The 18,788-nt window shown below is 36.9% G+C and overlaps 1 protein-coding gene across 3 annotated transcripts in view; it reads left to right on the top strand.

Moving 5' to 3' along the window:
- NCAPD3 (non-SMC condensin II complex subunit D3) overlaps window positions 1-18,788 on the top strand; it is a 97,475-nt gene that overhangs the window by 65,071 nt on the left and 13,616 nt on the right. For all 3 annotated transcript variants that reach the window (XM_074216276.1, XM_074216274.1, XM_074216275.1), the window contains exons 25-29: window positions 9,334-9,471; window positions 9,791-9,924; window positions 10,185-10,384; window positions 12,024-12,134; window positions 13,692-13,874. In XM_074216276.1, coding sequence (XP_074072377.1) covers window positions 9,334-9,471; window positions 9,791-9,924; window positions 10,185-10,384; window positions 12,024-12,134; window positions 13,692-13,874 — 766 coding nt within the window. The remainder of the gene's footprint in view (window positions 1-9,333; window positions 9,472-9,790; window positions 9,925-10,184; window positions 10,385-12,023; window positions 12,135-13,691; window positions 13,875-18,788) is intronic.

Here is an 18,788-nt window from a genome sequence, read left to right on the forward strand (position 1 = left end):
GTGCTTTGCCAGTTGTTAATTCCTGTCCTTCTGTAACAGATTTCCTTTGAAATTTATTTTCAGGGGGGTGAGAAATGATCTGTGATAGAACATGCAACCACTGGATTATGTTGTATGAATAAGTTTTTATAGCAGGTCTGAAATTTGGAAAGGGCATGTTGAATGCCATGGCAAAAGCAACCACTATTGGGAAAAGGTCTTTAAGGAGTTCATTAACTATAAATAACTTATAATAATGGGTCTCTCTGGTTCTAAATATGATCTCAAATATTTTTCTCTCTGCTCTGTAGAAGGACTTTAGTTTCCATTGGATATTTTTTTAAGAGAACATTTCATATGTAACAAAACAGTAATAGAAGGTTAATGGTCTAGTTCACATTCTCTAACACCATAAATATAAAATCAAGCATTCCTCCCTTGCCTCCTCCATTTCCCACCCTAAAGCTGCCTACCCCTTCCACTGTGTCCTTTGGAACAAAGAGTACTGCTCCAAACTTGCTGGCATCTTAAATCTTTTCTTTTCTCATCTTCTGACTCTCACTGAGTCTTGACTCCCTCCTGCGATGACAGAGACTTTCTGGCTGCCCTTTTCAGTACTCATCTTCACTGTTCTTAGCTCACTGGTCAGGGTGGGGGTGTTGAAATACTTCTTGTTTTCCATTGCCACTTAAAGGTTTTCTGTCTACCTCTATCACTCAGTAATATGTAATTCATATTCATCACCCAATCAAAATCTGGATAGCTGTTGTCTACAGACCTCCAGCAATCTTCATTCTCCTTCCTCAGTGACTTCAGTACCTACCTCACGGTCTTTTTTCTCCTTCCCAATTCCTGCCCCCTCCATACTAGGGAACTTCAATATACATATTGATAATCCCTCAAACACTCTTAACTTTAACTAACTTATTTTCTATGACCTAGTGTTCTATCTCATCTTAATCACAAACAAACATGGTCATACCCTTGATCTTGCCATCGCTCTCAGATATGTTCTACTTCCATATTCATGAACTCTAAAATTTTCTTAGCTAATCACAATCTGTTGGCACTATATCTCTCTCTCCATCTTCTAATACAGAATCTTATGCTTTGTGAACTCCAGTCCATTGATACTTCAGCTTTCTCTCTTGTACAAATTACATTCTTATTTTCCCATCTTGACCTGTTGATGAACTAGTTCAGCTCTACACTTCCTTCTTCTGAGTCATTGGCCCCTTTATAGTGCCATTTATATCCTGCCAGATCTTAACCTTAGATCACTCCTACTTTAGTCTTACATATGTGAGGCTGAAACAATACAGAGACACCCTGAAGGTCTCTCTTAAGAACTCTGGAATTGATTGTGCAGCATGGGAGACATTTACCCAGGACTGCTCAACTTGGCCTACCCTCATCAGAGGGTCTGCACTCTATAAGCAAGACCGAATTGAGGCAAACTGAAAGAAAATGTGAGTCAAGCAAGTTTAGAGAGCTCACTGCAGATGTGAACATGGACTATTTGTGTCTGTCCTGCAGTAGAACATTCCAACGTCACATTGGTCTGATCAACCAAGTCAGAAACACCATAGTCACAAAGTGATATCATTTGGGTCCCCTTTGATAACAAAGGACAAGAATCAATGTTGCTGAACAAAGGTGAAGAAAATAATGCAACTGTTCTGACTGAGCTCAGTTTAAATTTGTTTTATAACCTCAGCTGGGTCTTAACTGCTAGGCAATCCCTAATTAATTTGGTGCCAGGCCTGAAGTTAGGAAGACATCTTGTTGAGTTCTTATCTGGCCTCAGACATTTATTAACTGTGTGACCCTGGGCAAGTCACTCAATCTTGTTTGCCTCAATTCTTCAAATGTAAAATGAGCTGGAGATGGAAATGGAAAGCCATTCCATTATCTTTGGCAAGAAAATTCCAAATAGGTCATGAATAGTTGCACATGACTGAACAAGAAAAAAAATCTCACTTTCTCACTCATCATAGCAGCTCTTCCACACATTTTTATACAGCCTCCTATGGCTCTCTTTTTCTCTTCCCTCTCATCTGAGAACCTTGCCTTGTATTTTATTGAAGAAATTAAGACCTTTCACTGAGAGCTCCCTCTTTCCCCTTCTTCCTTATCTCATATCAGCCATATGCTTTTTCTCTTCTCCTTTTTAACCTCATCTCACATGAAGAGGTGATCTTTCTCGTTTCCATGGTCAGTCTCTCTACATGCATAAATGATCCCATTTCTTCCTGTCTTCCCCCAGATGTCTTTTGGCATCTCCACTTTCATTTATCTTTATTCTCTTCCTTTCTACTGGATGTTTCCCTACTGCCCACAAACATGCCCATGTCTCTTAGATTTTTAGAAAGTCCTCACTTGATCCATCCATCCCAACTAGCTCTTGTCCCACATCTCTCTAGCCTTTTTTGGCTAAACTTCTCAAGAAGACTGCAAGGTACTTTCATGCTCTGTACTCTGTTTTCTGACCTCACTGCAACAGCTCTCCAAAATTACTGGTTATTTTTTAAATGCCAAATCCAGTGGTCTTTTCTCAATTCTTAACTTTCTTAACCTATCTGCAGCTTTTGACAGTATCAGTCACCTTCTTTTCTTCCTAGGTTTTCAAAATATTACTACTTTCTCTAGTTTTCTCTAGTATCTCTTGTTTCCTCTAGTTTCTTCCTAGATTTTCAAGATATTACTTTTGTTAGTTTTCCTCTTTTTAGCCTGACTGCTCCTCTTCAGTCTCCTTAGCTAGATTTCATCCAGGTTATTCCTGTTAAGCCTGGATGTCCTGGGCTCTCTTGTCTTTTCTCTCTTAACTCTTTCCCTTGGCAGTTTTAGCTGCCCCCTTTGATTGATTCAATTATCATCTCTATCTTGATTCTCAAATCTACCTATAACCTGACCTCTCTGCTCTTCTCCAGTCTTATACTTCCAACTACATATTAGATATCTCAAACTAAATGTCCTTATAAACATGAAACTCAACAAAATTGAACTGATTTTTTTTTATCCCAAACCCTTTCCCTTTCTGAACTTTTCTATAATTTTCATCACCATCCTCCCATTCCCCTGGGCTCACAACCTAGGTGTCATCTTCAGTTCCTTATTGCTCATACATGTTATGTTGACAAAGGCTGTTGATGTCACTATCATTTAATTATGGCTCCTTAACCCTTATGATTCTGCCATTACCCTGGTGTGATGAACTGTTGCAATGACCTATTCATGAGTCTGTCTCCCTTGAGTCTCTCCCCACTCCAGTCCATCTTCAGCACAGCCATCAAAGTGATTTTCCTGAAGTTCAGGTCTGACTGAGTCACTGCCCTACTCATTTAGTTCGGTGGTTCCCTGTTGCTGCTGGATCAAATAGAGTCCTCTAATCAAGCTTCTTATGATTGCTTGGTCCAGTGTCAGGGGTCCATCTCTGGCTGGTTACCCTCCTTATCTCTGATTCCAGGCTTCTTTGACTTCCTTCAAGTACTAGCTAAAATCACTTGCAGGAAGCATTTCTCAGTCCCTTTAAATTCTAGTACCTTGCCTTTATTAAATATTTTGCATTTATCCTATGTTGAGCTTGTAATTCTACATAGCTATTTGTCTGTTGTTTCCCCTTTTACTTCTGGGAGTTCCTTGACGTCAGAAGCTGGTTTTTGTTTTCTTTGTACACTCAGTGCTCAGCCCAATACCTGGTACATAGACATTTAATAAATATTTATTGACTGATTTATTGTGAATCTTCCTTTTTTGTATAACTGGGAGATGGACCATGTTAGTTATATAACACTTTGCTATCATTAAGTAAATTATACCTCTGATATAGGGACCACATCTTTGAACTCTCAGCATAATGTCTAACATCATCCCAAGCATAATTAGAGGTACTTAATAATATTAACAAAAAAGAGAGGAGTAAAAAATAGTTTTTTTAGCCATAACTTTTTTTAATGCTGGTCAGGACATTTGCAAGTAAAAGAATATTGGTACCTAAAACATACTGTGAATCTGTTATGGAGAAGAAGGATTATGACACAGAAAGGAATTGGGGGGGGGGGGGTAAGAGATAAAGGGCAAATTAAAAACAAACAGAAAAAATGGCTTTTCCTTCTTTCTCCCCCCATCCTTTTTCCTCTTCTACAAATTATCTATCCCACATTCTGAGATTCTATTCAAAATCTAGTTTGACTGTGAAACCATGATTTTCTTACCTCCTAAAAGAACAATTAATCTCTGTAGGTCAGTAAGTTCTCCTTTTCCTAGTCTAAAGAACAGATTTTAAAAAAAATTTCCTTACATGTACTCAAAGTAGGAAGCAGCTAGGTGGCTCAGTGGGCCTAGAGTCATAAACATCTGAATTAAAATCTGGCCTCCCTTACTAAGCTATGTGACCCTGGGCAAGTCACTTAACCTCTGTTTGCCTTAATCCACTAGAGAACAAAGGGGTAAGTAACTCCAATATCTTAACAAGAAAACTCCATGGACAATATGGGCCATGGGGTTGTGAAGAGTTGGACACAACTGAATAATAATAATACTTGGGGTCTTCTGTGAAGCCATTTGCTTTTGGAGATTTCACTGTGAGGGAACAGGCAGCAGTGTCAAAGGATTAATTTAATTTAAAAACAGTTTGACTTCAGTAGATTCTGGAAATGTATAAGTTTACATGTTAATTGTAGCTAGTTTTACTTAAATTGACCTTCAGAAATGTGTTCCCACTATAAAATGCTGAGATAATTTCCCTTGAGTCCACTAGGTGGTGCTATTTGAGCACCATATGCATAGTGGAACACAGTGTTGGTTTTGGGAGGTTATGCACCTAGCAGATCTGGTACACAGAGCTTGACCTGGGAGGGAGTCTGAACTAAGTCAGATTTTACTGTCTCTTACTAAATCTAAATATGAAAATTACCAGACATCTCTTTCTGACCTCCTAGGGCTATTAGAAATCCAGCTTAATGACTTCAGCAGAACGATACTCTTTGTTCAGGTTGAACTGCTTCTGTTTACTAAAGGATAAAATAATTCAGAATTCTTCAGGGTCTGCAGATAAGTGGAGTTCCTATTTGTTTTTCTGTCCATATTAATTTCTATTGATTTTTATTATATAACTTGATATTTAATTCTCTGAATACTCTAGCCACCTACAATACAAAAAGATAATTTTGAGAAACTTCAGCTGAGAAAGACAATATGGTTAATCAATACCCCCTTTTCTAAGTTTGTTAAAGTATTAGGTTTTGAAAGTTTAGTCCAGATATTAACTTGAGCCTTTAAAAAAGCCAACCTATATAACAATAGAGAACAAGGCTGGATGACCTAGAACTCATGTTGAGATGTTTTATGGACTCATCTTAGACCTGAATTTTCTGTTTGTAGGGAGCCTTTTAACAATTAATGTTATTTGCTATTTTTGATAGCTCACTAGGAAATAAATTTGCAGGATGCACAAAAGCCTCCTGATATCTATTTATTATTCTTTTGACTTTGTATGTTACATTTGACATTCTAAACAGAACCCCAAGTAGGGAACCTTCTTATGGAAATACTATAGAGGATTCTGAGAACTAGTAGTAGTTGATATAAGTTATTTTAAATTCCAAGAGAAGATTTCCTCTCCTTCCAGATTTTACAGTGGTCCAAGCCAGCCACTTTATTCAGGGAGGGAAAAAAAGCAAATATTGTTATAACATGACAGACTAAACTATAATAAAAATTATGACTCAGTGAATTATATATGAGGAAATTTTGCTTGAACCTTGTCAAGTCCTAACTTTTTCCATCTGAACTTTATCAATCATCTTTAACTTCTTGACTAGGAAGATCTCTCTTGAGGAACTCAATTCTTTTCTACTAAAACTTCACTATTTCTTTTGAGGATTCCCAGGCTTAGCATTATTACCTTAGCATTATTCTTAATTCCTCATTATCCCTCACACCATATATCTATTCTGCCTAATCTTATTGTTCCTGCCTTTATAATAACTTTTTTCCTCTACTCAGGTGTCTATCACCCTGTTTAGTATCATCCAGACTATTGCAATTATCTTCTCATTAGCCTCCAAGTCTCTCTCCCTGTGTGAATCTGCCCTCTACATAGATGCTGAAGTTATATTTAAAAATGTCTACTATGTGTCAGGCACTGTACTGCTTTACAAATATTATCTCATTTGATAAAGCACAAGTCTTGACTATCACTTTCTTGATAAATAAAGTCCTCTCTTTTGCCTCTAGGATCAAATGCAAGTGCCTTTGTCTGTCACTTAAAGCCTTTAACAACCTTTGCAAACAATATATTACTTTCTTTCACTTACTCTACAGTCTAGCCAAAGTGGCTTCCTTGTTAACATTCACAATAATCCCATCTTCTAACTTTTTACTAGCTGAAGGTGGCATGGTAGATAGAGCCTTGGAGTCAGGATAGGAGTTCAAATCTGGCCTCAGATACTTACTGGCTGTGGAACCTAGGCCTCCTGATAAATATTTGGCCACTGGGCATGATGGCTCTGGAGGAGGAAACTGAGGCTGGTGACTTAGCACAACACCCCCCTCACTCAAATCCAAATCATGTGCTTATCATGGCATCCCCTCCCTGATATCATGTCCTTCTTCAATAATGGACAAACATCATCTTATCAAGATGATGAGATGCCTAGAATGCCTTCCCATCTTACTTCCCTTCGCAGAGTTCTTTCCTTCAAAACACTGTTTAAGCAATACCTTCTACATGAAATCTTTCCTATTTCTCCCCCCCCCCCCCCAGCTCCTAGGGCCCTCCCCTCAAGAAATTTGCCTTGCATTTGCTTCCGCTTATTTATTTATTTGTTTATTTTGATGATTAAAAAAATTTTTTTATAGGAATAGTGACTGGACATGTGGTTTCATTGATATAAAATACTCTCAAATGAGGAAACTTCTACCAATGCAAATAAGCTTCCTCTCTGCAATGTACAATCTTAGAAAGTTACCCAAAGGGGGCGGCTAGGTGGCGCAGTAGACAAAGCACCTGCCCTGGAGCCAGGAGTACCTGGGTTCAAATCCGGTCTCAGACACCCAACAATTACCTAGCTGGGTGGCCCTGGGTAAGCCACCCAAGCCCGTTTTTGCCTTGCAAAAACCAAAAAAAAAAGAAGAAGAAGAAGAAAAGAAAGTTATATGTTAATTCAGATAAGGTAGATGGACTAAAGGTAATGTCTTAACTGTGAAAATGAAATTTTCTATTTTGATGTATATTAATATGTAGATGAAGTTCCCAGGATACTGTTTTTATGTTGGGACTTAAGCATGGCAATTACCCCTTACAAAGCCAATAAAGGCACTTTGCTCTATAAGGAAAACAGAATTGCCATAGTTCTAAAGAAAGGTGAAATATGCAGATTTAGAGACATCTATTCCAAATATTCATATGGAATCCAGGCTTGTATTGGTCTGATCAGCTACAGTTGGATACATTATACATTGGCTCTGATATAGTGATGCCATTTGAAGGATAATGATAAATTCAGTGGTTCAGGACATGGTACTTTCTAGAGCAATGGTGTCATACTCAGAAATAGCAGCCACTACTCTGTAGACAACATATTGACTTAGTTTTTAAAAATATAATATTCTTTGTTTTATTATAATTTTATTCATTTTATTAAATATTTCCCAATTACCTTTTAATCCATTTGGGGGTCATATTTGAGAATGTTGTGATGTGTGGGGTTTGTATTTGACACTTTTGTTCTAGAGGCTGATGTTGTTTGCCTTGGGTTCTCAAAGGAAAATTTTCCAGAAAATTGCTGATCATAATTAACAGTGAAGTGAGTCATGAGCTAGAGATATGGACTATAAAATGCATGTGCACAGATAACAAAGCCACTTTAAGACTTTGTAAGCAGAAATTGAGGGAAGTTTTCTTACTGAAGTTTGATCTGACCACCAGCAAGGAGAGATAAAGGATAAAAAGATTATAACTTCCTCCATCCTTCTTTTATTTTTAATTAATTAATTAATTAATTTTAGGCATTCAGTTTCAAAAATTTTGAGTTCTAAATTCTGTGCCTCCCTGCCCCACCTATTTTTTTTTAATTTTTTGAGGGAACCTAATATAGGCAATGTTTCTGTGAGATGATCGCTGATTCTACAGGCCCAAAATTTTCATTTTTTTATGATTAGAGTGTTATTTGGACAAAAGAATCCTGAGAATGAAGAACTAATCTGTAATCTTTCAAAGATTCCCACACCAGGTTTTCTTTGAATTACTTCCTTGATTTGAATGTCATGGACATTAAGCTCAAAATGGAGGGGAAATGGCCCAAGTTTTCTGACTTAGGTCATCATTATAATTTTAACAACTATAATCTAAGCATCTTAGGTTCATTAAAGTGAGTTTTTCTTTTGTTTTTGTTTTTTGGTAGGTTTTTTGAAGTGTGACTGAATACTAACAGGTTGTTAAAAATTTGGAAGGAAACCTGGCAGGGAAAATAGTCTTCACTCTGACCTTGATTGCCAAAAAAGGAAGTTGTTGAGAGAGTGGCAAAATGAGCTAAATTTGTATCTTCCTTTTGATCTGAAGCAGCAAGGCACCCTTAGGGACAGACAGGATGCAGCATGTACCAGACAGGTCTTTAAACTCCCTCAACCACCACCTCTTCTCAAGGCAGACAAGGCTAGCCTTGCTGAAGCCGCAAGATACCTGCAGGGAGGAATCAAGCCAACCTGGCCACCTCTTCCTCCTGGGAAGACCCTAATGGAGAAAGCCCAGAACTTCTAGTCTCCAAAGTTCTGCAGAGTAGTAGTTCCACCCCACCCCCAACCACCAGCCCAACCTTCAGCTCAACCTTTGCAGCTGTCAAATGAGCAGCTCTTGTGAAGATGTAACTTGGCCAGAGCAGCTGCAGCTGCTGAGAACCAGAAACGTCCTTTCTACCAAGTGGTTCAGTTTCAGAAAATGAATAAAATGGTTCTTCCAATGAAAATTCCAAGTACCATGGAGCACTTCTGTCTGATTTGCAGTTGAAGCCTCCTGTGTGTGTGTTTGTGTATACTGTTTTCTCCTCCTCCACTACCCCCTAATCTACCATCCCCACTCCCCAGATGAGAATGTGAACTCCTTGAGAGCAGAGACTAGTTAACTTTTCTATTTCAATTCCAGAATTTAGCACAGTGTGCTCAATAAATGCTTTTTTGTTCATTCATTCATTCTTCTGAAAGCAATAATGCTTCACTTGATAGAGGTTAATACTATCTGTGGGGGGGAAGTATGGTTATTCTTTGCAGTCATTTTTCCAGAATCATTGGTGTGTCTTAGGTGGTGTCTTCAAGTTGTAATTGAACTCATTCTGTTTGGTTCCCCTGTCTTTGCAGTTTTGGAGAATTCTGTCTGGTTCACCTCTTATTGAAGAGGAATCCTGTCATGTTCTTCCAGCATTTCATTGAGTGCATTTTCCACTTCAATAGTTATGAGAAGCATGAGAAGTACAACAAATTTCCCCAGTCAGAGAGGTTAGTAAGTCCAATGTACTACCTCTTTCTCAAATTATAGGAATTGGGGTACATGTCAAAAGTTTAGTTATTTTCAGTAGAGTGAATAATTAAACTTGAAGCCAGACTTTTTTTTTTCAAACATTTAAATTTACTTGGGATGGTAGGAGGGGTAAGAATATACTTTGATACCATGTCTAAAAGAAATGCCTACAATGGTATCCCATAAGTGTATTTGTATATTAAGTTTATGGGGTTTATGTTGGACTTAAAATATCTTTGTAAAGATCTGTTTTTATATACACACTTAGTGATCTATTGAATTCTGTTTTTGTCATAGAGAAAAACAGCTCTTTTCATTGAAGGGAAAGAGTAACAAAGAGAAACGCATGTTGATCTACAAGTTTCTACTAGAGCACTTCACAGATGAGCAGAGATTCAACATCACTTCAAAAATCAGCCTCAATATTCTAGGTATGCCTAGCATTTTTGGAACAGAATGCATGTTTGAAATAAAAAGCTGTGTGGATAGAGGACTCAGCAGGTCTGTAACAAATATGAGCCTCCTGCTGCAAGACGACTCTTACTTCTTTGTTTTTCTTCCTAGCATCCACTATTCCCCATGTTATTCCTCCTGGCTTTCCTAGATTGGCCCTCTTTAGGCTACAGCATTACAGTCTTCATGGGGTTTTAAAGTATTTCAAGAAATCTGATCTTATGTGCTCTCTCCCAAGCTTGCTTTGTGGATGGAGTCCTACCCCTGGATATGGAAGCCAGTGAACTACTTTCAGATACATTTGAAGTTCTGAGTTCAAAGGAGATCAAACTATTGGCAATGAGATCCAAACCAGATAAAGACCTCCAGATAGAAGATGATGAATTGGCCATGGCTAATGTAGTCATGCAGGAAGCACAGAAGAAATTAATTTCACAAGTGAGTATGTGATATACTCATACTTTATATGACCATAGGAATGAATGTTGCATATAATTTTAAAAGCAGTAAAAAACTCTTGGGAATAGTCCTAACTTTGTCACCTGTTAAGTTTCCTCTTGACAAATTATTCTCCATGTCCCTTGCCTACCTCATAAAATGGAGCCAAAATTCATCCTATTTCCTTGATACTGAAGACCCTTTTAGAATTGAGGATATACATGCAAGGACTATGAAATGACTTCAGTGGAGAACTTAACAAGAATCATAAAGAATTGCTAAAAAATGTAAACTATCGTCTTGAGTCTTTAGTAAGTCATCATCTTTTTTGCTGGTGAAGGTTCTTGCCTCAATATTGATGGCTGTTGACTATCAGGGGGTGTTTGCTGAAAGTTGTAGTGGCTGTAGCAGTTTCTTAAAATAAAATTCTTCCTTTTAGGAAATATTTCTCTCTAGCATGTACTGCTATTTGATAGCATTTTACCCACAGTAGAATTTCTTTCAAAATTGGAATCCTCTCAAATCTTGATGCTGCTTTATCAACTAAGTTTATGTAATATTCTTCAATATTGTGGTGTCTTAGGGAATAAGAGAGGCCTGAGGAAGAGGAAAGATGGAGAAATAGCCCACCCGTGGGGCAGTCAGAACATATTTATCAATTAAGTTCACTATTTTACATAGGCATGGTTTGTGGCACCCTATAATAATTATAACAGTATCACCAAAGGTCACTGATCACAGATCATCGTAACAGATATATTAATAATGAAAAAATATGAAATACTATAAAAATTGCCAAAAATGTGACACAAAGCATGATGTGAGCACATGCTATTGGAAAGATGGCATCAATTCAGGATTGCCATAAATCTTCAGTTTGTAAAAAAGAAACACAGTATCTGTGAAGCACAATAAAGTAAAGTGCCATAAAATGAATTAAGCCTATAATAAGTTAGTGACCAACTACTTGGAATTAGATAACTCAAGTCTCTAGATTTCTAGTTCAGTGCTCTTCTTACCAAAGCATCCTATCCCAGGAACATTTTAGATTGAAGAGGAGAAATCATATTTGTGTGGCATGTTTCCTCACTATAACTATGTTTAATTCTAAGAATTTTTTTTGTAAAAAATTTGAGATTAATGACCAATTTGAGTTATGGACTATCAAGAAATATAAATTTATTAAGTATTTATGGGAAATGCAGCACTTTGCTAGAAGCTTTGGAAACTACAAAGAACTTTAAAACTGTAGAGCCTAATCCTCAAGCGTTTATATTTAGGATTCTTTTTGACAGTAACAAAATGTTATGTCTTTAGTTACCTGGCATGGAAATCATTTTAATTTCATTTCATAGAAAAGAAACTTGATTAAGTGGCTTGATTAAGTTGATTAGTACCTGAAGGTCAGGGTTTCTTTGTGAAATGCTTTAGGGCTTTTAGAAAGTAATTTTACTTCTCTCTGGTAAAGTTACCTTATTTAAAAAATGAGGACAATATCCATTTTATTTCTGCTTTACCATCTTGTCTAAGTTTGTGAGATAAGAAAAAAAATCAACATTAAAAACTATGGGAAAAGGTTCTTAAATTCATAAATTTAGAATTTAGAATATCTAAAATATAGGTATTTGTTTAACTATAGGTTCAAAAGAGGAATTTCATAGAAAATATTATTCCAATTATCACTTCCCTAAAGTCAATGCTGGAACAGAATAAGATCCCGGCTTTGAGGGACCTCATGAACTATCTTAGGGTAAGTAAAAGCTTTTTGACTTCTTCATTAATGTAAGAATACCAATGTGTTATTTGAGATCCCCTAGTAGTTTTGATGAACCCTTAACATATTCAGAGTGTTTGTGAGTGAGGCAAACTGTTTTATTTTGAAAGTGAAATTACCACACCTTGCCATTTGCTGTTTCAACTCATTCACTACTATTGACTGCTTTGAAGTTGAACTTTTCTCTCTTCTGTACAATTAATATGATGGAAAACCACATCTCATATTTTATTGAATGTGTCTTAAAGTGCTAGTCCAGGTCAAATTTGCATATATCTCAACTGTTGGTATAAAGCACAAAAGGTTTGGCAAGAATCATGTAGTGGAGCAAAAGGTGGAGATTGTCAAAGAAAAATATAAAAAAAGGGAAGGAAGTACCAGATCTCATACTGTACTACAAAGCAAGAATTATCAAAACTTTTAGAAGTGGTTAAAAAATATAAAAGCTTATCAGTGGCTGAATTAGGTACCCAGGATGTAGAAGTATAAGAGCCTAGCTGTGTGGTGTTAGATAAACCCAAAGACTTCAAGTAATGAAATAAGGACTCACAACTGGAAAAATTGGAAAGTAATCTGACAGAAATGAAGTGTTTAGAACAATGTCTCCCATCATTTGTAAAGATAAACTCCAAATAGAAAAATGACCGAGATATGGAATGTCACATTGTAAAACAAATTATAGACTATCAGGAAGAGATTATCTTTCTGATCTATGGATGAAGGAAGAAAGAGTTCATGACCAAACAAGCATTACAGAAAATAAATAGACAATTTTTATTGCATAAAATGGAAAGGTTTTTTGCACAAACAAAATTAATACAGCCAAAATTAGGAGGAAAAAATTTCCATCAAATTTTTCTGAAAAGGGTCTGATATCAAGACCCCAAAGGAACTGTTGAAAACATAAGAACAAGAGCCATGCCCCAGTTTTCAGAGGAAGAAAATCAAGCTATCAGAAAACATGAAAAAGTTCTCCAAATTATTATCAGAAAAATACAAAATAAACCATTCTGAGTTTCTGCTTGCAATTGATATGCAATAGATTTGAGCTTTATCCCATGAGAAAAATGACAAAAGCTAATATCCAAGTCATTGGTAAGGAGCAGTCTAAGTTTTCTAGGAATAGTTCTTAAGTCATAGACTCACACTGGATTATGTGATCTGTCAAGATATAGTGGAAAAAATGTTGAATCTGGGATCAGAGGGACTTAGGCTCAAACTCCAGCTTTGTCATTTACTATCTATCTGATCCTAGTCACATCACTTGATTTATTTGTATGTCAGTTTCCATATATATAAGATGAGGGGGTTGACATGATGGCCTCTGAGGTACCTTCTTGGTTTATATCTATGATTTTATAGTTCTAAATACAAATATCATACATGGTGCTTAGTGACATTTTGTTAATTAACCTATGCATTTGCCTTTCGGCAGAATAAATCTTGTCATTGATATTTATAAGAAGTAGTTGAGAGAGCTTGTCTGTGTCAACTAAAAAAAAAATCAAATAATGTTCTCTGGGTCTATTCCAGGAAATGATGCAAGATTATCGAGATGAAATCAAAGATTTTTTTGCAGTTGACAAACAGTTGGCTTCAGAACTGGAGTATGATATGAAGAAATATGAAGAACAGCTGGCAAAGGAGCAAGAGCTGGAAGATCAAAGAAACATAGAAAGAATGGCTGAGACCTCAGGCACCCTACCAGTAGCACAGGTAATATGAGGAATTTTGAATAAGGCTGCTCTGCAGTACATAACAGGCAATTGAAGAGCACCAAATGAATTTTATTTCCTAAATCCTGTATCAGAAGTAGATTGAATTAATATTTATTGGATATTTTTTTGGCTGTCATTTGAGTTTCTCATGACTTGTGTTTCCACTTACAATAAAATGATATGGGGGTGGCTAGGGAATGCAGTGGATTGAGCACTGGCCCTGGAGTCAGGAGTACCTGAGTTCAAATCTAGCCTCAGACACTTAATAATTATCTAGCTGTGTGGCCTTGGGCAAGCCACTTAACCCCATTGCCTTGCAAAAAAACAAATAAATAAATAAAACATGATATGATAACTAGATCTCTGAGAATGGCTTTCTCTCAAGCTGAAGAATGTCTTATCTTAGACTCAATAAAGAGCCCACTGAAGAGTCTTGAGGGATGGGAAGAAGAGAAGGTGGAGAATTAATATTATTATATCTCTATTATTTTGGTATCTGTGTGGAGGATGGATTTGAGAGGAGGGAAACTAAGTTCCAGAAAGCTGTCAGTTACGTGGCCAGTATAAAACAGTCAATATAAAACTCAGTTCATTTCTTTGTGACTGGAGAGAAGAGGGAGGATTGTTTCAATTTCTTGGGGAGGTCACATTGACAAGACTTAGCAGCTGAGGGAGAGGGAAGTATTAAGGATGTCTCTGAGGCTGAAAACATAAGGTGACTGGAAGGACAGTGGTGCCCTCAAGAAAAATAAAGAAGTTTGGAGAAGAGGACAGTGAGATTCTGTTTGGGTATGCTGGATTTGAGGTGTCTATATAGCAGCTAAGTAGAGCTAACCAATAGGGGATTTGAAGCTCAGAGGAATGATTATTGCTTCATATTTAGATCTGAGGGCCATCTTCATGTACATGATAATTTGAATCCATGGGAACTTATAAGAGAGGGAAAAGAATAGGATTCAAGATGAAACCTTACTGGAACTCTCAGAGGCCAAGAAGTCTGCAGAATGGTCAGACAAAAAAGAGAAAGATGACGACTGAATAAAGATCAGTGACCAAATAAGAAAGATATCTTCAGAGACACAAGATGGCATATGCTATAGATGTCTGAGCTTAAGAATTTGAAATCCTGCTTCTGACATTTACTAGCTTTGTGACCATGGATGTTATTTAACTTTTCTTAGTCCCAACTTCCTCATCTCTAAAATGTGAATAAAAGCAAATATTGTAGGCAAAGCATCTTGCCAATTCTAAAGTGCTACATTAATATCATCTGTTATCATTGGTAACCTTGGAGAGAGTAGTTTCAGTTAAGTGATCTGGTTGGAAGCCAGGTGGAAAGGCTTGAGAAGTAAGTAAGTGGGAGGTGAGAAATTAGAAGAAATAAATGGATGGATTTTTCAGGTTGGCTGTGAAAGAGAGAGCAAGAGAAAAGATAGTGATGAGGTAACAGTTAAGTGAAAATTTATTAAACATGGAGGAAATCTGGGCATGTTTGGAAACAGCTTCTGGAGAAGGTGGAAAATGATGGAATCAAAGCGTAAGATTTAACCTTGGCAAAGAGAAGGGACATTTGTCAGAAACTGGAGTAAAAAATAAGAGAATGAGAGTTGATTGAGTGGTGTTTTGTCTAGAAGAGAAGTAAGAACTTGCAACAGATTCTCAGGAGAGTTGGGAAGATGTTCTGAGAGGGAGGAAGACACTTGTATCAGATAAAAACGGACAGTATGGAACAGTTGCTGTGATTAATGCAATAGAAAAACAATCGGAGAAGAATAAAGGGATTGCGTGGCAGTAAAGGGCCATTTATGATTGGATAGCATTCATTTGTGCTTCGAAGTGGCGAGATGGTAAAATATATGGAAAACCACACTGGAGTCAGAATGCACTAGCTTCTATTCTTTCCTTTGATTGGAAAAGTCACTTAATCTCTCAGTGATGATCTAGACAAGTCATTAAGACTACATTTCAGAACAGTTGTTTATCTGTATTAGTGAAGAGAATTTATAGCTGTGAGTTCCTGCTGTTGATAAAATCGTAGATCTAAATTAAAAAAGAAAAGAAAAGAAAACCAGAACTGTGTAGTGGACCTGGTTTATACAGTTTTGTAACATCTTCCAGCAGCATTAGTATTACATAATTAAGTGTGAAGAAGGTAGGTAGTTGGGGGGGGGTATCCCATGGTTACAGTTTAGGTATTTTGATTTACTTACAATTTTTCCACAAACAATACCCTTCTTTTGTGCCTAAAGCACATGATCATTTTGAATGCTTTTACATTTATTGTTTGTTGTTGTAGGAAGCTGTTGTAGAAAATCTTTTTTGTTGTAGGAAGATTCCTTTGGTAAGTATAGACTAATATATAGAGAGAACCAGAAAATCAGACAACAGCTAGGCTTTTGAACTCTCTCTCTCTCTCTCTCTCTCTCTCTCTCTCTCTCTCTCTCTCTCTCTCTCTCTTACACGAAAATGTTACTTTCAGAAACTATGATTACAAATATGCAAACTTACTCCCAAGACATGGAAGACTTCCTCTTCCTCCATAGCACCATCTCAATCTCTGTAGAGAGGAACAGGATTAGGTTCATAGCTTAACTCATCTCCTAGAAAGCAAAAACTGTGGGGCTCCAGTCCCAACCACCTGGACTTCTCGGGGATTCCATGCTGGCTTGCCTAACTTGTACCATCCCACCTGCAATCTTGACGCCATGGTTGCCATTGTTTGAACTCCTCAACCCCATTAGGATCACTTCCAAGTAAACGAAATATCTAAAAATGAGGACAAACAACAGAACAGAAACACAACACCACCACCCCCAGACCAATTTCTTGAAGCCATGATAAAGGAGAGACATAAGGGTAGGTAAAGTCCTTTACTTCCCTGGGTTTAGTTTCTTTGGTTCAGTTCCTGTCTGGTTCAGACCTCTGGACAAAGTAGATAAGATTTGCTGAAAGAAAGCAGCAGTGTGAGAAAGCAAAATGGCTCAGTCTCTTCAGTTTTAAAGACCCAGGCAGCTAATCAAAGGAGGCTACCCCAACCCATATGGTAAGGGACACAGTGCTCTTTACTTCAGTCAAACTAAGCATTGTCAAAAGACCCTTCAAGGGCATCTCCACAGCAGGAGAATTTGGCATGACAGGAGAAACCTGGGATACAGATTTCCTCATTTGAAATTTGCCTTCCCATCAAAATGATGGGGAAATATATTTTTTTCTTTACAGGCATAAAGTGTCCTCTTACTTGCTTCCCCAGTGCCATATTATAAAGTCTCCAAATAGCCAGTGTTATATTATCATATACAGTCCCACATGTTGAAATGATAATCAAAATTATCTTCAAATACACAATTTTATAGCTTCATAGGATAATGAACCTTTGCACAAAGTTCCTCAAATTAGCCAACAAAATAGGAAGCATTTTGCAAAGTTTAAGAAATCTCTCTACTTGCTTAACCTTGGTAGCTTTATAGGACCTTTCTCAACCCATGAACAACAACTACTACTACTACTACTAATAATAATAATAATAATAATAAGGTATTTCAGTCTTTTCTTTCTGGCTGCTTCAAGTATTTTCTCTTTGATTTGGAAGCTCTGGAATTTATGATATTCTTGGGAGTTTTCCTTTTGGGATTTCTTTCCAGGGGTAATTGATGAATTATTTCAATTTCTATTTTATCCTTTGGTTCTAAGATGTTAGGGCAGTTTTCCAGTATAATTTCTTGAAATATGGTATCTAGGTCATTTTTTTTTTTTAACCATGACTTTCAAACAGCTCCGTAATTCTCAAATTATCCCTTCTTAGTCTGTTTTCCAGGTCACTTATTTTTCCAGTGAGGTATTTCACATTTTCTTCTCTTTTTACCCCCATTATTTTGATGTTGTTTTATTGTTTCTTGATATCTCATCAAGTTATTTGCTTTCACTTGATTCTAATTTTTTAAGGATTCATTTCAGTAAGGTTTTGTACCTCTTTTTCTATTTAGCCAATTCTCCTTTTAAGGAGTTCTTTCTTTAGTGAAGTTTGACACTTTTACATTTTGGTCAATTCTGTGCTAAAGTGTTATTTTCTTAAGTATTTTTTGTGCCTTTTACCAACTTGTGTATTCTCTTTTCATAATTTTCTTTCATTGCTTTCATTTCTTTTCCTAGTTTTTCCTCTACCACACTTATTTGATTTTTAAAACCTTTTTTTCTCTTTTAAAAAAATCTCTAGCTCTTTTTTTAGTTTATGTTCAGTCTGCATTTTTCTTTGAGGCTTTGCTTTAGATTGTTTCATATCATTGTCTTCTTGAGCTGTCATTAAAGTAGCTTATTATGCTTAGAGTTTTTTGGTTGTTGTTTGCTCATTTTTTCAGCCTATTACTTTATTTTCAGCTTTATGGTTAAGTTGAACTTTGCTCACCTGGGGTGGAGGAAAGGTCACTGTTCTAAATCAGACATGTTTCTGCCCTGCTGTTTCAACAGCTAGTTCTAGGAATCTTTAAGTTTTTGGTGTTTCCAAGGAGGGGTAATCTAGGGAGGGGAGTAGTCATTGGTTTTTGGTTGTTTTTTGGTTTGTTCTCCAGTCCTTATGCAGGTAAGGACCCCTGCTTCCTTGCAACTCACAAAGTACTAGCATTCTTTTCTGCTCTGTGCATCCTGGAACAGAGTAATGGGCAATGGAGTTACCATATAGCACTAGTCCTATACCAGTGTCAGCACAGCATCTCCTATAATCTCTTTCTGACCAGTTGTCCATTCCTTTTACCATCTCTGGGCAGTGAGATCTCCTGAAACTGCTGCTTCTAATATCATCACTGTCTCTAGGGTCCAGAACTACTTTGATGCTGAACTTTTCTCCTTGCCAGTTCCCTCTTCAGTGCTACAGACTTCTCCTGACTTCCGAAATTTTCAGGCTGGAAAAATGTCTCAC

This window comes from Macrotis lagotis, chromosome 1 (genome assembly GCF_037893015.1).
Source record: "Macrotis lagotis isolate mMagLag1 chromosome 1, bilby.v1.9.chrom.fasta, whole genome shotgun sequence".
In the NCBI taxonomy this organism is placed as follows: domain Eukaryota; kingdom Metazoa; phylum Chordata; class Mammalia; order Peramelemorphia; family Peramelidae; genus Macrotis; species Macrotis lagotis.